General features: G+C 42.7%; 1 protein-coding gene across 1 annotated transcript in view; it reads right to left on the reverse strand.

Moving 5' to 3' along the window:
* Positions 1-22,136, reverse strand: part of LOC117824599 (pleckstrin homology domain-containing family G member 3-like) — a 39,153-nt gene extending 17,017 nt beyond the window's left edge. The window contains exons 1-3 of the mRNA XM_034700136.1: positions 22,047-22,136; positions 16,281-16,340; positions 2,330-2,691 (exon numbers count right to left, since the gene is read on the reverse strand). Coding sequence (XP_034556027.1) covers positions 2,330-2,691; positions 16,281-16,329 — 411 coding nt within the window. The 5' untranslated portion in view covers positions 16,330-16,340; positions 22,047-22,136. The remainder of the gene's footprint in view (positions 1-2,329; positions 2,692-16,280; positions 16,341-22,046) is intronic.
* Between the last annotated feature and the right edge of the window lie 218 nt (positions 22,137-22,354).

The following is a 22,354-nucleotide window of genomic DNA, read 5'->3' on the forward strand; positions in this document are numbered from 1 at the left end:
TACTGCCTGAAAAATAATAAAACAACAAATGATAAAAGATTAAAACAATCAAAAAATCAGAAATTAAAAGTTTCATAAAATAAAATACAAATAATGTCAGGGATGCTGCCTGAAAAATAATAAAACAACAAAATATGAAAGATTAAATTAATCAAAATTTAAAATTATAAAAATATTAAATTAAATAAAAAAATGATTTCAGAGATGCTTCCTGAAAAAGACTAAAACAAAAAATAATAAAAGATTAAACAATCAAAAAATCTGAAATATTATAAATTAATTCCTGAAAAGGAATAAAAGCCTCTGGATTAAATCATGTTGAGGTGACCCTCCTGTAAAAAGTGTGTTTTTAAAAGAGGATAAAGAAGTTGTGGATCTGATCTCCTCGGGAAGGACGTTCCAGAGGGTCCGAGCTCTGAGACCCGGTCACCTCTGGTCCTCAGCCTCGTCTGTGTGTCACTGCTGAATCTAAGACCTTAAATCAACCTCAGAGAGTTCAAGGAAATGATGTCACGTCTGACAGCCTCATCTTAAACACCAGAGTTCAGCACGCCTTACAAACCCCATCATTAAGAGCCGTCACAGGACTCCTTCAGTGGTTTGATGACGCTCACCTTTGGTTGAATGTAGCCAAAACAAAAGATCTGGGTGTAGATGGTGATAAAATCCACCAGACAAAGATCGTCTTTAAACCAATTACAGTCACACACACCCGGGTGTCAGACGTTCACCTTCTCAGATCATCGCCACGATGAATTCATTTATTAAAACAGAAGAGAAGGTTTCAGAGAGTTCACCGATCACTCACTCTAACTTCCTGTCAGGGTCCGACCACCTCCGGGTCGAACACGGCAGAGCTTGGCGTCATGTTGGCGTCCCAGAGTGTAATATTTAGTATGTTTGTTATTTATTTTCTTCTTCTGTGGTGCTCTGCTGCAGACCCAAATCATCGAGCACATCTAAGAGAGAATCTTCAGCGTGTGTTTTTGGTGTTGTTGGTTTTTATGCTGCTTATTGAAGGGAAGCTGCTGCATAAAGAACGTTCTGCAGGGTTCTATGTTTTCTGTTCTTTGGCCGCCTGTCAGATCTCTGTGTACGGTGGCCTGCAGGTTCAGATCCTGGCTCTGGGTCCAGGTTTATCTCTGATCCTCTCCTTATGTAATCAGTTAATCGGCTCGCTGCAGGACGTCTTTAATGGTTAAATTTAGTCCCTGACGTCTTCACATCTGAGCGCGCTCACAAGAAGGTGTCGTCGATTTTATCTCCATTCACAAATACAACAAATACAAACGTCCGATCAACGACTGAAGAGATAAAGACTCTAAGGTAGAATCCCATTGATATCACAGAATGTTTTTAAAACACCAGTTTTATATTTATGGTGTTTTTCATCCATGTTTTGCTTTGATTGACCAGGAAAGCTTGAAAATCCTTCAGAATCTAGTGCCCATAATCATAGAGGCTTTTATTTTGAAAGGTAACTGGTTCCCTTTTGGCCTACATTTATTGTTGCAAAATGTTATTTTTCAAAATGAGTCGCAAGCCGGTTGGCTTGGGAACCGAAGGGTCGCCGGTTCGAGTCCCAATATGGACGAAGTTTGGCAAGTGGACTAGTGGCTGGAGAGGTGCTGGTTCACTTGCCTGGGCACTGCCGAGGTGCCCTTGAGCAAGGCACTGAACCCCCAACTGCTCGGGGTGTGCTGGTTGATGGCAGCATCCTCACTCTGACATCTCTCCCTAAGTGCATGTCCACTGCATGTTTGTGTGCATGATTGTATGTAGCATGTATAGTTTTACATTTTCAAACACTGTCTCTTTAAGTTATAATTCCCTCAGCTGTATTAAATCCTTGATTCTGATTGGTCCAAAGCCCGTTACAACAGGGCTTAATTCTCAATAACAAGGACGACCTGATCACACATGTCAAATCAATCCACAGGAAGTGGTCCTCTGCCTGTTGACACTGTGGTAAAAACGTTAGAATTGAATGGGAGAGAACGGAGCTTCTGATTGGTCAAAAGCCCATGATAATGTTAATTCATTCTCAACATCAGCAGCAATGCTCAAGATATCAAAAAAGTAGTTCCTCACATCCCCCCCTGTTGACCCTGTGGTAAAACTGTTAGTGTGGTCTCAGGCTGGTCTTGGTCGTGGGGACATAATGACAGTTAGTGAGCACAGATGTGAGAGCAGCCTGAGGAGCTACTGGACCCCAACCACCAATGAAACCAGAACAGGTAGTCTCCCTGTCCCTTATTTAGTTTTTCCCTTGAGTGTAATGATCCATTAAAACATGAGACATGATATAATAACTGAACATGTGACTCACCTCTACGATCATGCGCAGGTCTCTCACGTACATCCTCTCCGTCTCAATGATCTCCATGATGACACGGTCCAGGTAGGTCAGCTGAGGAGCCATGATGAAGGTCTGCTGGTGAGTGGGCGGAGTCTCTTTGTTTTTGTTATTATTTATGAGGCCCAGGCTCCGCCCCCTCTTGTCAAGGCCCAGGTCGTCGTCTGGGGTCTGGGCGGACGGCGCGTGGGCGGGGTTTTCGTCTCGGGAGGACCCTGACCCCGAGGACAGCGTGGAGATGATGCTCAGTGGGCGGGGCTCCGATGAGTCGGAGGGCGTGGCCGATGGCGCACGCTCATTACTGCTGACAGAGGCGGTGGAGAGGTGGGGGGACTCTGTGGAGCGGGACAGGCGACAATCAGGGCTTTTATTTTGATAGGGTCATTGTAGCAGGAAGAGAAAATTACTCATTATGATCACTGCTTTCAAAATAAAAGTCCCTTCATCGTAACTGCAGGAAGACCTTCATAATAAGAGTCCTCCTGTGATCGCACAGAGAACATTTTCACAATAAGAGTTTTTTGGTCACCCTGTAAAGACTTTCAGAATAAGACTCCTGTTTGAACTTAGGGAAAACTTTCACAATAAGACTTTTATGATTACAATTGAGGGAAGACTTTCACAATAAGAGTCCCTTCATCATAAATGCAGGATGACCTTCAGAATAAGAGAATCGCACAGAGAAGATTTTCACAATAAGAGCCTCTGGATAAAAACCAATGTAAGGTGTTTCACAATAAGAGTTTTTTGGTCAGCCTGTAAAGACTTTCAGAATAAGACTCCTGTTATAACTGAGGGAAGACTTTCACAATAAATGTCCCATGTCCACTGATTCTTTTTGTGTTCCCCTGTGATCACAAAGAGAACTGTCACAATAAGAGTCCCTTCATCATACCTGCAGGAAGACCTTCATAATAAGAGTCCTCCTGTGATCGCACAGAGAAAATTTTCACAATAAGAGTCTCTGGATAAAAACCGAGGTAAGGCGTTTCACAATAAGAGTTTTTTGGTCAGCCTGGAAAGACTTTCAGAATAAGACTCCTGTTAGAACTTAGAGAAAACTTTCACAATAAGACTTTTATAATTACAACAGAGGGAAGATTTTCACAATAAAGGTCCCATGTCCACTGATTCTTCTTGTGTTCTCCTGTGTTAACAAAGACAACCTTCACAATAAGAGTCTTCAGATAAAGACAGAGATACAGTGTTTCACAGTAAGAGTTATTTGGTCACCCTGGGAAGACTTTCAGAATAAAACCTTTATAATAACAACTGAGTGAATACTTTCAGAATAAATGTCTCATGTCCACTCTTTCTTCTTTTGTGAGGCAGAGGGCACCCTTTCACAATAAAAGCTTCAGATTGGAGATATAGATAAGGAGGATGATTTCTAAAATTAGAGACAGACTAATTTAAGGAGTTTGTTTTTTGTTCCTGTAACAGTCTGACATTCAGGATGTGATGCAGCAGACAGATAAAGACATCATAATTACTGTTGTTATAAACTCCCTGAGCTGATACTGAAGCTGTAACCATCAGATTCCTCCTCCACCTGTCAGGTTCAGTTTGTTCCCCTCCAGTATTTCGGGAAACATCTGAAGAATTCAAAGAATCCCTCAGAGCAGGTTTTAAACTGAAGGAACAGGAAACTCCTCTGGCTCCGGGTTAAAGACCCTGAACGAACCAGGGACAGATGAAAGTCTACAGACAGTTAGACTTCATGTTCACAGCTTCAGGTTTTACTCTGTTATTAACTGTTATTATAACATTTAAGGAGCTCCAGATATAAAATGTTTGACTTCTCATCTTGAATCGTGGATGTTTTCTCTCTCATGGACAAACAAAGTGCTTCATTATAACTCTGACTGTCATGTTGGACACCAGCCCATCTGTGTTTACATTCAGGCTGCCCGTCATGTGATGTCTGCACACACATGCTAGCTCACGTTAGCTACCTAAGCTAACCAGACAGAGGCCGTGGACCGAACAAAGAACTGTTCAGACACATCGCCAAAGAACACACACTCTTTGTCTGGAGATGAGTCTCGGCTTGGACCATTCAAGGCACTGCTGCGTTTCCCATGATGCTTTGTGGATGTAAACAGGAAGTATAATGTTGCAATAGAAGAATACCATATCCTGTTTAAACCTGTCTGCAGTCCCACTGCTTTCTAAAGAGGTGTTATGAAGCCAAAAGATAGAGGTAGCCATGTTGGAAATAGTGACTCCAACAGCTGCAACACACCCACCTGTCAGTCAAAGAGGCCACGCCCCTTGTTGTACCTATTTAAAATTCATGCCACACATAATTCCTTGAAAACAAGGACAACATGAGGCTCTATGGGGATTGACTCACTTTTAGGGACAGCCTCTAGTGGACACTCTAAGAACTGCAGTTTCTGAAACCTACTTTTTTATTATCTGAGATTACAGCTTGGAAAAACACTTCCTCTCCTTCTCTCCACCTCATGACATCACCGTCAAATCAGCCAATCACATCCAAGCAGCCCTCCACCCAATCGGAAATCGGACCAATCGCATTAGATCACATGAACCAGGCGGTTCACACTCGTCTGATCATTAACATCGATTGATTTATTGGTGATTAGATTGAATTACAGTCTGATGTTGTGATTGCTGCATGCTGGGAAGTATTCCGTGGTCACATGGCGGCCATTTTGAATGCTCATGGTGGAAAAAACGCTCATTAAGTTAATCAATTTATTTCACTGATTTAAAGAAAAAATAATGTTTTTTTTTTTTTTTTTTTTTTTAAAGTTATATTTTTGGCCTTTTTTGCCTTTATTTGAGAGGACAGCTGAAGAGAGACAGGAAATGTGGGGAGCAGAGAGTGGGGGACGACATGCAGGAAATGGTTGACCGGCCGGGAATCGAACCAGCAACCCCTGCGACGAGGACTATAGCCTCTGTATGTGGGGCGCTTAGACCGCTAGGCCACCAGCGCCCCAAGAAAAAAAAAAAAAATAATGTTTTAAAAAACTTTAAGTATTGAAATAAAGGCTAAAGTTTTATAAGCTAATGTTCAATTTATTCAGACTTTACTATAATCTTGACAAAGGATGTTAGCTTAGCATAGAATTCTAACATATGTTAGCATTTACACCAGACATTGTAGATCAAAATATTACATTTCTCCTGAGAGCTTTTTATAATTATACTGCAAAAGCACAAAACATGCTAAAAATTACGCAACATACTGTCATGCTAAATGTTAGCATGATAATACTTTCAACTGATGAATGTCTGAATGATTGTAAACATGCTATCATGCTAAATATTCTGTAACAGGAAGTGATTATCAATGATAAAATATATAAATAAAATCAGTTTGATTATTCAACAGTGAGCAGGATGTTTGGTGTTTGTAGTAAAAAGCAGTTTCCCACCATGACTTTTCAAAATGGCCGCTGTTTGTTGTTGTTGTTGTTGTTAGCAAACATACCGGCTAACCACTCCTCAGAGGGTTTAGCTAAAAGTCTGAACAGCAGAGACACTGAGAGTCCACCTGAAACACAATGAGGAGACGTTTAGAGTCCGACAGACTGAAAATAATCACAATAATTACAGAAAACTCTTCTTCTACTTTTTAACTCCTGCAGCTGTTTATCAATATAATATTCAGCTGCAGCACCGTTTACCTGTCAGAGGTGGTTTGGACAGGAAGAGTAAGTACCTGAGGAAGTTAGATGGTTCAGATCTAGCATGTAAGCCTGAGTGAGTGCTGCCTCACTGTGCTGTGATTGGCTGGTGATTGTATCTTATGTTATCGTGTCATATCGGCTTGTACTGTATCATGTCTGCCTTATATTTTCGTTTCTTATTTTATCATGCTGTATCATATCTAGTGTATCCTAGCATATCGTACTGTATTATAAAATATAATATCCTATAGAGTTGTACCATTTCAGGTTGTGTCGTTTCGATATACTACGTGTATCCATGGTAACATTGTTTACATACGAGATCAGCTGTTAGCAGCCCGTAGCATGTTGATGCTAAACTATGCTAGGCACGATGTTCCCTGGTAGCTCAGGAGAAGGAGGCAAGGACGACGTGCTGGTACAGAGCATAGACTGTAAATAAAAATGGACAGTGTTGCTCCGCCTCTTCCCGTTGTACGGTTCTGAAGCCAAAAAATCCCTCTCCTGGGCGCCGCCATTGTGCAGCCAGAGCCTGTGAAGCCACTGTGATAAGCTCCGCCCTACAGCGTGACGTCACAAGACGCTGTGTGTCCTTTGGAGTTTCGTTCTACGGCGGCTGTGAATCAAAGGAAACAGGAAGTAAAACCCCGTTTTTTAAACTCTAATAACTAAAGAAGAAGAAACTGTTCAGGAAAAAGAGTCCTTGGACACAAAACAGTCAAATACTAACTACATATCACCACAGCATACGGAGGGGAGAAACATTCGTACCACGTGTATTTATGTTTTCAAGTTTGACTGCTCCCCCATTCAAATGAATGGGGAGACGGATTTTTTGACCTATACTGCAGCCAGCCACCAGGGGGCAGTCACACTGCTGTAACCCTCACCACCAGGGCCGTATCCGGCACGCTTGGTACTGAGGTGCAAGCTAAAAGAAAGACGACATGGACCTGTCCTTCCACCCACCGTTATGGGGACTGTAAGATCTATCTACGATAAGGTGGACCAGCTAACCCAGCACCAGAGTAGCATCATGCTAACAGAGCTAACACCGGACACGAACGCCACATTGGAAGGATTTCACCTGCTGTGGGCGGACAGGATACAGGAGAGCCAGACTGAACTAACTGGGGAAGAAGACCAGCTCAGTCCTGGACCCTGTGGAGGTGGTGGCTGACAGGAGGATTATGACCAAGCTGTCGTCTCTGATGGACATTTCTTTCCTATATATATTCTTGTTAAATTCTTGTTCTGTACACCTTCTTGTTTGCTGCTGGAACTCCATGAATTTCCCCGTTGTGGGACGAATAAAGGAGGATCTTATCTTATCGTATTGTCTTGTCATGTCTTGTTACATGTATTTGTATTGTGTCGTATCTTATCCTATCAAATCGTTTTGTGTTGTGTCTTGTTGTATCTGATCGCCTTGTATGGTTTCATGTTATATCTTGTGTCGAATCGTGTGGTGTTGTATTTCGTGTCGTATTCTATCATGTATTATCTCATCGTGTCCTATCTTGGTTTTTTGTTATCCCTTGATTTTGACCCTTATTGTAGAGTTAGGGTCACAGACAGCTTCCTCCTTTACTTCTTTAGTCAAGAAGCTTTCTGACACCAAACTCTGAAGTCAAACTCTGAGGCACGGAGAATCAGCCAATCACAGCAGAGCAGGGCGGGACTCCTGCCTCTATTTGTTTATAAACAAACATCCAATGAGAGTAAACAAACTTGAGATGACGTGTTTTTATACATGTTGAATGTCAGCATGGAAACATGTCACTGCTTCATGTTCTTCATGTTCTAACTTAGAGTTTGAAGTGGAGAGAGAAGTGTGTGTGTGTGTTTGTGTGTGTTTACAACTGTTCTTAAACTCTGTTCTTACTGAATGAAACACACACACACACACACACACCAGACTCTGAGTGTTTGAATGAAAACAACTTCAAACTCCAGAGCGGTCACACACACACACACACGCTGGGTCCGTTAGCTCTTTGGCTTCCTGCCAGTATGAAGTCAGCGAGGCGTTCACTGACCCAGCAGGAAGGGAATTTATGGCTTCCAGCCACTTAAACATGATAAGGAGAGCGAGGGGGCCAGTCACAGCTCAGCGTTTACATTCAAACACACGTGAACTTTGACCCCTGCAGCCGTTAGCTCACACACACAAACATCACAGCATCACTTGGATTATATTTACAGCAGTGTGTCAGAGAAACAGAGGACATTAAATGCACCACAGTCTCTGATTTTTAAAAACAGTCTCACAGAGCTCAGATAAAAACTGCGACCGGAGGAGAGATGGTCTGCACACACTCACCCAACCAGCGCCGCGAAAAAACCCGCCTGAGCCGCCGCTCCTCCCCATTGCTCCTGAAGGAGATGGTCACCTCCTCCTCTGAGCATGAACACCTCACCACAGCTACACCTCCACCTCCACCTCCACCTCCACCTCCTCCTAAAGCTCCTCCTGACAGGCTGCGCCACAAACGCCTCTGATACCCCATCACCTCTAATGCTCCTCCAACACGCTGCAGAGAGGGGACACTCTGGATTCCCTCAGCTTCACAGACACCTGAAGGCTCCACAGGTTTGAACACACTGGAGATTCAAGTTCACACTACAGAGAGGAGGAGGAGGAGGAGGAGGAAGAGGAGGAGGAGGAGGACAGGTCACACATGGAGAGAGAGAGGAGGGACAGAACAGACGGAGGAGGAGTTATTCCCAGGGAACTTTAAAGAAGAGTTTAAAAGGAAGGACAGGAAACAGGAAGTGACTGAAGAGGAAGAGGTGGAGGTGGAGGAGGAGGAGGAGGAGGAGGAGGAGGAGGAGGAGGAGGAGGAGGAGGAGGAGGAGGAGGAGGAGGAGGAGGAGGAGGAGGACAGGTCACACATGGAGAGAGAGAGGAGGGACAGAACAAACGGAGGAGGAGTTATTCCCAAGGAACTTTAAAGAAGAGTTTAAAAGGAAGGACAGGAAACAGGAAGTGACTGAAGAGACAGAGGAGGAGGAGGAGGAGGAGGAGGAGGAGGAGGAAGAGGAGGTTTTACAGGGAAAGATGAAAAGTAAATCCTGCAGGTTGAGACTTTTATTTGAATGTAAACAAACATGAAGTCTGCAGCGGCGTGTTGACTCTCTGTCAGCATCAGGTGAGCAGATCTCTGAGCTCCTATTGGCCGATGACACCAACAACACCTGGAGTGTGTCTAAAATAAAATAAAGGAGGACAGAAACACTCTGACACACACTCATCTCTCTGCAAAGAGGTAAAAAAAAGCTGCTATCTACAGCCGGAGTAAACCTGGGAAAACACCAACCAATCCCCGTCATTAGGGTTCAAATTATGAAACCAATCAGATCCCGTCCTGCCGTTCTGCCCGCCTCCTGCAGAGCGTACATTTCTCCTGCCTCTGCTTCCCCTGACTCTACTGACTGCCCCTCTCGCTCCACCTCGGGCCTGTCCCCTCTGACCCCATGAGGGGCTTTGCTCAGGACAGTAGTCCGGATCAGAGTCTAAAAAGCTCTCACCACGGGGGCTCTGACAAGCAGAAGAATTAATGACATTTAGTAAGTCCTACAGAAATACAGATGTACTGTAGCATCCACACCAACCAACAAAGCAACAATCAATGTTTGAATGAATGAAGAACTTCTCCTCTTGTCTCTCCTCTCTCCCGCTCACACACTCTACACCTCTCCTGATGCCTTCACTGACTGTCAACACTGTAGGAATTAAGAGCATCTACACTGAACAGGTTTAACAAACAGTAGAGCTGTTACAGTGTTATATATGTGTTATAACTTTTCTCCTGATATCGTGTCACCATGACAACTGGATAATGCTAGCATGACAGTTGTGAGTGCTAACAGCAGCCATGTTTGTTTGTGTTTTTAACTTTCACTATGAGAATGTTTTGGTGAGGACCGGTTTTGAATCAGTCACCATCATATGGTCGAGAATCAGCGGCGCTCGTTCATGTGAGCGGGGGGGGCGTCGATTTGGAGGAGGGGGGGAGGGGTTAGACGGAGTCCTGAGGAAATGCTACATTCAAATTCATGCTAGTTTTCCATGACTACCAATTCTAGCTTTAACTAGGACTCGTGTGACGTGGGAACATACTGCATTTAAACACACCTGCAGTTACCAGCTGTGTCCACAGGGGGCGCCAAACCAAAAGGCTTCAAAGCTACAAACACGTGCGGTTAAATGCAGAGCGGGATGTTCCTCTGGCTGTTAGGAATAAGTATTTTTAATCATCATCTTTGGGGGATGGTGTAGCTCAGTTGGTGGAGCAGGCGCCCCATGTACAGAGACTCAAAGTCCAAAAACCAATCTTAAATAAGATAGAAAAAATCTCTGAACATAAAGAGATGATTATAGAAATTATACAAAAGGTCAGGAGGACACACAGACGGACCTACAAATGTATTTAATATTTAATATACAGCTCACAGTCTGTTAGAGTCTGACTGTGCTTGAAGCTCTGACCTTTACCTGAGAGCCTCTGAACTCTGCAGGACTCACACACACACTCACACACTCACACTCACACACACTCACACTCACACACACACACCAAACCTCTCTCACAGAATCACACGTTCACCATGAAGCGTCACGCCCGCCTCTCACAACCTGAGAAGTTAAATAATCCAGTCACTGAAGGAACAAGAACACACTCCGGTCTGTGTGTTTGTTTAAAAGGTGTGTTTAAATAAAGTTGTGTTGAAGGTTGATCTCAGTGGTCATGTGTTTCTGAGCAGACATGACGGCAGCAGCTGGTCCCAGATCAGTTCTTGTTCAGTGTTTGTCTGGTTTGATGAACGACCATGATCTCTGTGTCGGCCCGCAGCGGTCAGCTGATCTGAGAGCAGCGTCTGTTTGTTTGTGTCTCGGAGCGTCTCGGAGGGGGGCGGGGCTTAGAGGCAGAATAATGGCCGACTGTTCTGGAGACACAGCGGCGTTCTTCAGCCACGACGTCTCATCCTGATGCCACAGACTCATGTTGTGACTTCAGACGGCCAATCAGCTTTCACCAAATAAAGCAGATTTGTACTCTATCCTCAGATTGAGGAGCAGAGTCTGGATTAAATAATCCCCCAGATTAATTAATCCCAACTCGTTACCTGAGCCTCTGTCAGGATTCAAACACCAGCTTTCTAGAGGCAGCTCTGCATCATCAGTTCTTCTTCTCTCTGTGCGGACTCATGATTGGTCGGTTTCAGACAGGAAGTGCTGACACATTCCTGAAGAGAACCTGTTTACCTGTCGGTGTCTCTCCCCCTCTCTGTGGGGGGGGGGGGATTATCACGGGGGAGGCCCGGAGTTCCTGCGTGCCTTGAATGCCCCGCTGTAGGAGGATTAACCCCTCGTATCCCAGCTGATCACGCAGGTTTGTTGACCTGCAGAGGAGGCACAGCACCTGCTGGTCACCCGACCTTCAGTCTGACCCTGATCCCGATCAGTGATACCCTGGATCATGACAGGATAGCTGGCACGTGCAGCTGCAGTGCAGTTTGTGTCCACCAGGAGGCAGTGTGACGTTAATCAAACCATCACGTTAACAACATAGAGAGAATAAATCCAGTCATCAAAGCTTCATTAAATGTTGAGCATAGCGTTAGCTCAGGCAGGCCACGAAGTCAAGCTCGGCATACAGAACATCAGCTGACAGCAAAATGTTTGCTCTGCCTGCCTTCACTTCCTGGTTCACCTGGTTCTGCTGTGTCTGATTTTACCAGTGTCATACGTGTCGTCACTGATGCCCATTCTGAGGTATTTGCTGATGCTCTCCCTGCCTTGGCTTTTCATGTAAGCACATGAAAGACAGAGGAGGTGTGCTCTCCCCGCCTCAGGCTTTGGCAGTCCAAGTAGGCACATGGAAGGGCAGGGAGCTCCCAGAACAGAATCATACCACCAGATATAAGTGATTGTATGCAACAATAACTGGTCAGATAAAATGACTCCATCTTTGTTCTGCAGACAGAAACACTCGGCTCCCTCTAGTGGACAGAATCCTTTCTGCACCAAATCTCACGCAAACTTTTATCGTGTTTACAACAGACTGACTGATATTACACCTGTCATTGAAGTAAACCTGTGTGTTTGTGTGTGTGTGTGTGTGTGTGTGTGTGTGTGTAATCTGTAATAATGAGGATTAAACAGTGAGTTAATCTCTCGCAGTAGAAGAAGAGAACAAGCAGAGATTAAGACTAACCACTCACACATCATCTGAAACCGTTGTCCATGCAACAAGTCCTGTAACCCCAAATCTGAATCTTTAATCTCAGAATTCTGACTTTTTTCTCAGAATAATAATAATAAAGAAAACGTTGATCTCAATTTTTTTAAATTTCTCTGCTGGCCCTAATCCTCTTCGGTACAAAACCATTATAGATTACCACAAATCAGTTTTTTAAAAACAATCCAAAACAACATTTATCATCATCAATAATAAAAAAGACTATAGTTGCAAATTAGCATTCACTACAAAACTAAAAAGCTTGCATGGGTTTACTGCTCCCAGTTTGTTTATGTATAATGTGCCTGACAGTCACAAATAAACACAAATATATGAATAAAGCTGAATACACCAAAAAAAACCAAAGTGAATGAATATAAACCAAAATATACAGACAAATATTAAACTCTAGTGTGAAGTAAACCAATGTCAGTTCATTTAAAGAGATACTTACTAATACTGGAAACATACACTAATATTAAATATTGTAATACAATCCAAATATACTGTATAACAATAATTTAAATACTCAAACATCAATCAAAAGTTCACCACTAAAACCTTAAACTTCTTTACTTAATATTACTTAATATTATCAGATCAGATCCAGTGATGTTGGCCTCAGAATGACCCAGTGAAACCAGTGAAACCAGTGTTTATACTGGGGGGGTAATAATCGCCCCCTCTCTTATGTAACACACTTTAAGTCAGCATGTTTCCATGGTGATAAAGACTCAGGTCATGTGACCTGAGATTAGCTCTAAGTGAGGAGACGCAGAGACAGACAGGAAATGACAAATGACACACACACACACACACACACACACACACACACACACACACACACATTCAGTTTAACACCAACCAAACCCAGCATAAAAAAACAGATCATTTAAGCAACAAGCGTATCACCCTTATTTCCATGTTCACTAGTCAACATGAAGCTCTCTGATTGGTCCTTCTGCACACCTGTTTAATGCCTCTATTTACACACACTCCTCACAAAGATCACTAACACACCTTTATCCTACACCTGCCTGTTTCATTCATCCTGATTTATCTCTGAATGAATACTAAAGACTCTGACACACACACACACACACACACACACACACACACACACACACACACACACACACACACACACACACACACACACTAACACACACACACACACCATCAATAACTATCTCATCAGATTGTAAGACAGAAGACGCTCAAAAATCCCATCCTACCTTAAACAGAGCACACAGAAGGACAAGGTCCCCAACACCAGGACTGATCAGGTCTGAGTCTGTTCAGGTCTACCTGCAGCTCTGACAGGAGGGGGGCGGGGCTTAATCCAATCAGTGTAAGGGGCGGAAGGAAGGTTGATACGCCTGCTGCTGCTCAGTCACTACAGTCAGTCACTACAGTCAGTCAGATTAAACTACAAATGGAAAACTTTTGTAGTTCTTTAATGTCGTTGTCACGTCGTCCAACACAGGGTGAACATTTCACATCAGCAGACCTCAGAGCGACTGACAGACAGACAGGTGATGGTGTCACACAGACCTGCTGTTGACTCAGTGACATCAGATAAACTGAACAAACATTAGTCTCCCAAGTGTGTGTGTGTGTGCGTGTGCGTGTGTGTGTGTGTGTGTGTGTGTGTGTGTGCAGACAGGTCTGATCCACCTACAGCTCAAACTGACTCAGCACAGAGAAACATACTGAACCCAGCAGATAAAACTTTCTGCAGGAGAGTGAGCGAGGTGTGAACCCAGCAATGTTTAAAGTGTGTTAGTCAAGCGGCAACCTCCGGTCTCAAACGATGAAGCCCATGCAGAAGTGTTAGAAACTGCAATACATGGAGAATCTGCTTGAGGCTGGCTGCAGAAACACAGGAAACCACATACACACCCATTCAAAGGAGACGATCTTTACAGCAGAAATAAACATGTTTACAGCCTGGTTCAAAAAACAGCTTGGCTACACCATAGACTGTATAAAATATGGATGTAGTATCCAACGTCACCCGTCTGTTCCTGAGCGCTGTTTTGAAGCCAATCCACGGCGGCAGCCATATTGGAGATATAGAACTCAACCAGGCAGAGTGTGACGTAAAGGGGCGGAGTTTGAGCCTCTTAGCCGACAGCTATGTGTTCCCGACCAAGGGAGAGGTTCCGGTGGCTGGTGGTGAGGCTTTCAGCAGAGTGTCTGCCCCCTGGTGGCTGGCTGCAGTATAGGTCAAAAAATCTTTCATTTGAATGGGGGAGCAGTCAAACTTTAAAAAATAAATACCCGTCATACGAATGTTTCTCACATTCGTATACTGTGGTGATATGTAGTTAGTATTTGACTGTTTTGTGTTCAAGGACTCTTTTTCCAGGACAGTTTATTCTTCATTAGTTATTAGAGTTTAAAAAACAGGGTTTTACTTCCTGTTTCCTTTAAATCACAGCCGCCGTAGAGGGAAACTTCATAGGACACACGTCATGACGTCACGCTGTAGGGCGGAGCTTATTACAGTGACTTCACAGGCTCTGGCTGCACAATGGCGGCGCCCAGGAGAGGGATTTTTTGGCTTCAGAACCGTACAACGGGAAGAGGCGGAGCAACGCTGTCCATTTTTATTTACAGTCTATGTTCCCGACAGGGAGTCAAGTCAGTCATGTCCTTATTTGGGCAAAAACTTGTAGTCTTAATATCTTCTGAACCGTTGCGTTAGAAATAAATCCCCCCCATACAGTGTGTGCTGATAGAGAGATTAGCTACCTAGAGCCAAGTTGTTTTTTGAACCAGGCTGTAAACATGTTTATTAATGCTGCAAAGATCGTCTTTTTCCCGTTCATGTGTATGTGGTTTCCGGTAGGGCTTTACGATAAATTGAATTTAATCGATTAATCGCACTTTTGGTTTCAGGCAATTTAAAAAAAAGAAAATCTAGATTTTCACCGTAACCTTCTCCGCTTGTTTTCAGAAGCCTTAAATTATATTGTGTTTGAATTCAATGTTAGTGAAACTACAAAATGCACTTTTAAAGAAAAGTTTACAGTTTTGTTTTTTTATTTATTTCTAACGTGACTTCAGAAGATATTAAGATTACGAGTTTTTGCCCAAATAAGGACATGACTGACTTGACTCCCGGTCGGGAACACATAGCTATTGGCTAGGAGGCTCAAACTCCGCCCCTTTACGTCACACTCTGCCTGGTTAAGTTCAGCATTTCCAATATGGCTGCCGCCATCGATTGGCTTCAAAACAGCGCTCAAGAACAATCTATGGTGTTAGTGCTGTCAGAGGGCGGAGTTATATTTAATGTGTGTTAGTGATGTCATGTTTAAATGTTAAAAACAGCAGGAGGAGATTTTTCCTCAGAAACATTACTCCACATGAACAGCTGAAAGAGTTACATCAGACCGCTCAGAGAGACAGACAGGCGTCTTTTGTCCTCTGTGGGACGTGTTCAGGGTTACGTGTGTCGGAGCCGCTGTTCTCAACACAACAAAGAAGAAAGCCAGCTCACAGTCGCACAGACGACAACAGACGACAACAGAGAGGCGTCACAACTGCAGAGAGTGTTTGAAAACCTGTCTGCTATGTGTGGTAACCAGACATGTCCATTATTACGTAATAACACACACACTGTTTGTTTGCAATCAAAAACTCAAATGAGAAGCCATGACTCTGCTTCCTGGTGACACCGAAGGGTCTGACTAATACCTGGATCAATCATTATCAGCATCCCATAACGTTCCAAAGCAATGAAACTCCAGTCACAAACTCCAGGAAGTAAGAAAACACAGCACTGACAGGAAATTATAGTCTAACCCAACAATGTGCAAGCATCAAGACCAACAGATGAGCGGCCATGTTTACTGTGGGCATGATGAGTGTCACACGGTGATGACATCACAGCTCACTGTGACACAAAAGTTACAAAATCTGTCCACACAAACAAAAATAAGAAGCCACGAGAGTCTGAAGTGTTTCTGAAGACACCATGCAGGAATAAGAGGAGGAAGAGGGTCTTACCTTCATCCATTGGGACGCCATGTGTGGAGCTGTGAGAGTCTTCAGGCATCACGCCGTCACCTACAGAGAGACACACACAAACACACACAATGACCACCCTGAACCTGAGGCAGTGTTTAAGTTTTACAGTCTGACCTATGAAGACTCTGGTGTAAAGATGAAGATAAACAAATTCCTCTCTCTGTAATCTCTTGTCAAATTTTACATCCTGGCTTCTGTTTGAGTAGTATTGACCAATCAGGTGTCAGCAGGAAAAACAGTCTGTATGGAGAGCAACAGCAGGTGTTCTAGAATTCTGACATCATCAAAGAATTCCAGAATTCTGTCTTTGATGATGTCAGAATTCTTGATGATGTCAGAATTCTGTCTTTGATGATGTCAGAATTCTGTCTTTGATGATGTCAGAATTCTGTCTTTGATGATGTCAGAATTCTGTCTTTGATGATGTCAGAGTTCTGTCTTTGATGATGTCAGAATTCTGTCTTTGATGATGTCAGAATTCTGTCTTTGATGATGTCAGAATTCTTGATGATGTCAGAATTCTGTCTTTGATGATGTCAGAGTTCTGTCTTTGATGATGTCAGAATTCTGTCTTTGATGATGTCAGAGTTCTGTCTTTGATGAGGTCAGAATTCTGTCTTTGATGATGTTAGAATTCTGAGAACAAATGGAACATTCCATAAAGAAGGTCAGAGCTAAAGAAACATCAGTGTCTCTAATCCTCTTTCATAGACCTCCATTCAACAAACAAACATTGTAGATGTAGTTTTCTTCTCCTCTTGAGGACAGACCTGACAAAGCTTGACTTTGGACTTTTGACTAATCTGCATCATGATGTTGTTATTTCAGCAAACTGAAGACCCGTTAATTAAAGAACATCACAAGAACATCAGTTTCTGTTCCAGGTTCATACCACTGAAGAAAGTCCAGAGGGAAGTCTCTGTGGGACGCATTGTTTACAGTGAAACTGAGACTCACCACAAACAGATGAACAGGCGCTCCTCTGGGAGATGGAATATGCCAAGAAATGACTGAGATGTGTTTCTCTAACCAACATTGATTTATTCTAAACAAGCATCAAGGTGTCATCAGCGTACTGACTGACTCAACAGAGCTGTACGAGGTTAACTCTCCTAACAACCGGACTCTTTAATACCAGTTACACACAGAAACCTGAGAGGACTCTGTCTCCAACACTCACTGTCAAACTCAACATCCGCCCCTCACTACAAACCCAACAACAACAGAATCAATCAGTGGAGCTGTCAGAGAACTGAGCTGCTCACCTGTTAGACGATCAGTGAACTTCAGCACTCACTCTTCTATCCAGCAGTTCATGTTTATATTCGTCACTCACGCTCCAGGTTGGATGAAAACAGAGAGACCAACTGAAGTTTAAGGAAAAGGTGACTCCGGTAAAAACACAAGAGGAAGAAACCTGAGCCGCTTCCTCTGGAAGTAAAAATACCTGGAACCAGTTTTACTACATACAATACTACTCTCTGTGTGTGTGAGCGTGTGTGTTTCTTGTTGTCCTCTGCAGGTGTTTGAAAGTCAGCAGGTAGTGATGCGTTCAGGGACACAGAAGCTGTTCAGTCAGCACATCCAGCAGCTGCAGACACATTAATGTACTGAGATGTTATCACACAGTGTTTATAGACGTGTTACTGAAGGATGAGGGGAGCAGAGGTCAGAGGTCACAGCTATTTTAACACACTAGTAAATCAGAGCTCCAGTCTGAGGGTGTAAGCAGATATCGAAGGATGACTCGGCGTGACTTGAACTCGACTCAGGAACAGGAAATAGTATTTTAACAGGGACACACCCAAATGAAAATACTTGGCCGAAACCAAAAACCGAAGAATGATGAAACCAAGGCCGAAAACTGAAACACTGAAATAAATGATTCTGTAGATTATTAGTACCATTGCATTCATGGCTCTGACTGTGTGCTAACCTCAGTAACATCAAGGATCTCATTGAACACATCAGACAGGGAGGGTGTGTCCCCCTCATCTGGTTCACAGAGACCAGTCCTTCATTCTGAGCTCTGTTCCCCTTCTCCTGCGCTGTACGCTTCTCAGTCTCCAAACGGGTTCTCCGAATCCATCGCGGCCCGGATCCTTTCTGGTGCGCTGCTTTACTCCCACATCCAAGTACTGACCTTTATAACGTGGATCAAGTACTGTCGCCTCGCCATGCACTGCATAGGATCCGAATAGATCTCAGTGAACCGTGTGCTGACAGACTCTAAGAGTGAACTATTCATTGTTTTCACTCCGTGGTCCGACTAGACCTCTTTGCTTAGAAGACCCTTTAGTGCTGCAGTTAAAGGAAGAATGGATGCAGACATGTTGGTCCTTATCCAGACAAGCGCGTACTGGACGCAGTTTTTGCTTGAGTCATCACAACATTCTGTTTCGGCCAAAAACCAAAAATGCACTTTAGTACGGTGGCCCTGAAGTGCAAATCACAACAGCAGATCAGAAAACACTACGGCAAATTGAGTCATGTCCCCTGAGGGTACCTACTTCTTCCAGTTCGGTTAATTGCCGTAGTGATTTGCACTTCAGGGCCGAGAGGACTGAATTTTCGGTGCATCCATAATTTCCACTCTGTTTGTGTTTTCACCAGGGGTGCATCTCGCTCGGCTGGAAGTGAAGCTTCCACCAAAGCGTCTGCCCCCTAGTGGCTGGCTGCAGTATAGGTCAAAAACTCTGTCTCCCCCATTCATTTGAATGGGGCTGCAGTCAAACTTGAAAACATAAATACACATGGTAAGAATGTTTCTCCCCTCCGTATGCTGTGGTGATATGTAGTTATTATTGGACTGTTTTGTGTTCAAGGACTCTTTTTCCTGGACAGTTTCTTTTTCGTTAGTTATTAGAGTTTAAAAAACAGGGTTTTACTTCCTGTTTCCTTTGATTCACAGCCGCCATGGAGGGAAAATCCATAGGATCTTGTGACAGAAATTCTGTGGCTTCGCAGACTCTGGCTGCACAATGGCGGCGCCCAGAAGCGGGGTTTTTTGGCTTCAGAACCGTACAACGGGAAGAGGCGGAGCAAAGCCGTCCATTTTTATTTACAGTCTATGGTTTTCACAGAGAACGGTCCGGAGCTCACTCTGTCCTCTCCATCACGGATTCTGGTTTCTAATCTGCAGCTTTCATGAGGACGGCACAAGAAGTCATGATTTCATCGTTATCTCAGTCTGACCAATCACCACAAACACATCACAGCGTTCTGAAATATCAAGAAGTAGGTCACTCAGCACATCTCTGTCCTCGATCAGGCCTGGTATTTAATCTGAGACTCTGGACTCTAAAGGTCACACGGGACAGAAACACTCGTTATCTACCGTCTGTTAGAGGGACGAGAAGTAGATCCACTGACTCAGAGATCAGAACGATTTATACAGATCACTGAGGGGAACTTTACTTTCTTAATGTACAGGAAGTTGTCTGAGTCCTGCTAAAATCTGCCAGAGAGAATCAGTGTCAACAGGATGTGTGTGTGTGTGTGTGTGTGTGTGTGTGTGTGTGTGTGTGTGTGTGTGTGTGTGTGTGTGTGTGTGTGTGTGTGTGTGTGTGTGTGTGTGTGGTTTGTCAGGTGACACCTGAATCAGCTGTGTAGATCTGTAAGACGACAATGAGGGCAAAACAACTTTGGTGAGGACTGCAGGACCGGACAGACCGGCTCTAAGACAGCACAGCTTCAACAAGACCACTATCTTCTTCTTCTTCTTCATCATCATCATCATCATCATCATCATCATCATCATCATCTCCCTCCTCACAACATTTAATCTCACAGTTTGTGGATGTTTGGAGATCTCAGAGCGGTTTCTGGGAGAAAGGACGAGCTGGATTAGATCGAGCTCCATCGATGCTCCATCAGTTCAAGGTCATCCATCGATTACACCCCTCCAAAATAAAGCTTAACAGAATCTTTCCTACAGGAAGCTTTTATTTTGGTATTTCCTCTAGGCACTAACGTGAATTGGCAAATTTGCTAGATATTTAGGATCTCAGCAACATTTAACATTTATATTTAACATTTATGTTTCTATTTAACATTAAGCTATAACGTTTAGATTTATATTTAACATTAAGATTTATCATTTATATTTAACATTTAGCTTTAACATTTCTGTTTATATTTAACATTTAAATGCATACTTAACATTTATATTTAACATTTAGCTTTAACATTTAGATTTAACATTTAGATTTAACATTTAGATTTATCATTGACATTTAGATTTAACATTTCTGTCTATATTTAACATTAAGATTTAACATTTAGATTTAACATTAAACAGTTAGATTTAACATTTAGATTTAACATTAAACAGTTAGATTTAACATTAAACATTTAGATTTAACATTAAACATTTAGATTTAACATTTAGATTTAACATTAAACAGTTAGATTTAACATTAAACAGTTAGATTTAACATTAAACAGTTAGATTTAACATTTAAATTTAACATTAAACATTTAGATTTAACATTAAACAGTTAGATTTAACATTTAGATTTATTGTTTAGATTTAACATTAAACATTTAGATTTAGATTAAACATTGTGACTTACATTGAATATTTATATTTAACATTCAGATTTATCATTGAGATTTAGATTTAACATTTATAACGAAATTTAACATTTAGATTTAACATTTATGTCTATATTCAACATTTAGATTTATCATTTAGATTTAACATTAAACATTTAGATTTAGACTTAAAATTGAGATTTAGACTAAAAATTGAGATTTAGATTTAACATTTATATTTTAGATATCTATTAATATTTAACATTCAGATGTAACATTTACTTTTATTTTTAACATTTATAACGAAATTTAACATTTATATCTATATTTAACATTTAACATTTATATTTATATTCAACATGTATATTCAACATTTACCATGTATCTTTATATTTAGCATTTGGATGTAACTGTGTTTTTAACTTAAATATTTGTCACAACAAATTCAATTTTCAGAGGTTCACAAACTTTGCTCTAAATGTGAATTTTAAAAAAGTGACTTTTTAAAATTCACTCTGTATTTGTAGAACCTTAAAGAGCTCAATGTGGAGATGTGTTATTTTCAGTATGCAGACTCTCCAGCAGCAGCAGCAGCAGCAGCAGATAACCTGAGTCTCTGCAGCGGATATCTCCGAGCTGCTCTGCCTGTGATGAAATCAGAGAGCAGTTCAGACTTGTCTCTCTCCTCTGCAGCTCAGGGCGTGTTGAGAGGAGAGGAGCTGCCAATGCAACAAGTTCAAAACAGGAAAACTTCTCTCTGCTCTGAGTTTACAGAGAAAACTGAATATACACAGAGTCCACCTGAGTCTGAACTCATCAGGTTCTAATATAAGAAGTTAAGTTTTAATAAAAGAAGCTGGTTTCTGTCAGTGTCGAGGTCTGCAGGAGGAGTTCTGCACGGACACAGACTTTAAGGGAACTTTCTGATCCCCCTCTCTCTGGTTTCTCTTCCTCTGAGTCTGAAGAAGAGTCTGAAGAAGAGTCTGATCTCTGGAGGGTTGAACTTTGAGAATGTTTGCAGAGGGTGAGGCACACACCGGACCGTGTATCACACACACTTCCGCGTAGAGTGCGCTCAGCAGAGAGAGTGTGTGTGCGTGTGTGTGTGTGTGTGTGTGTGTGTGTGTGTGAGATCCATCAGTCAGAGAGAGGAGCAGCAGATCAAACAGTGAAAGAGTGAGAGAGTGAGAGATCAGGGGTCAGACTCACCTCAGCGGACTGGATCCTCAGACTGCTTCAGTCCTCTTCATCAGCTGCATCCACTCTGAGCTCCGAGTTCCTCTCTGTCTGTCTGCAGGGCTGCTGCTGCTCTCACACACTCTGCGCATGCGCCTCGTTTGAAAGAATGACTGCGCTGAAGAGGATTTCTTCACTTCTTCCTCTGAGAGCAGATCACTGACTGACATCCAGACCATCTCATGTTCCTCATCATGACACAGTGTTAGTGATAATGTTGGATTCTGTATTAGATATACAGAACTAGGTCAATAATTAAAGACTAAAACAAGACAATGGAT

The sequence above is a fragment of the Notolabrus celidotus genome, chromosome 13 (assembly GCF_009762535.1).
Source record: "Notolabrus celidotus isolate fNotCel1 chromosome 13, fNotCel1.pri, whole genome shotgun sequence".
NCBI lineage: Eukaryota > Metazoa > Chordata > Actinopteri > Labriformes > Labridae > Notolabrus > Notolabrus celidotus.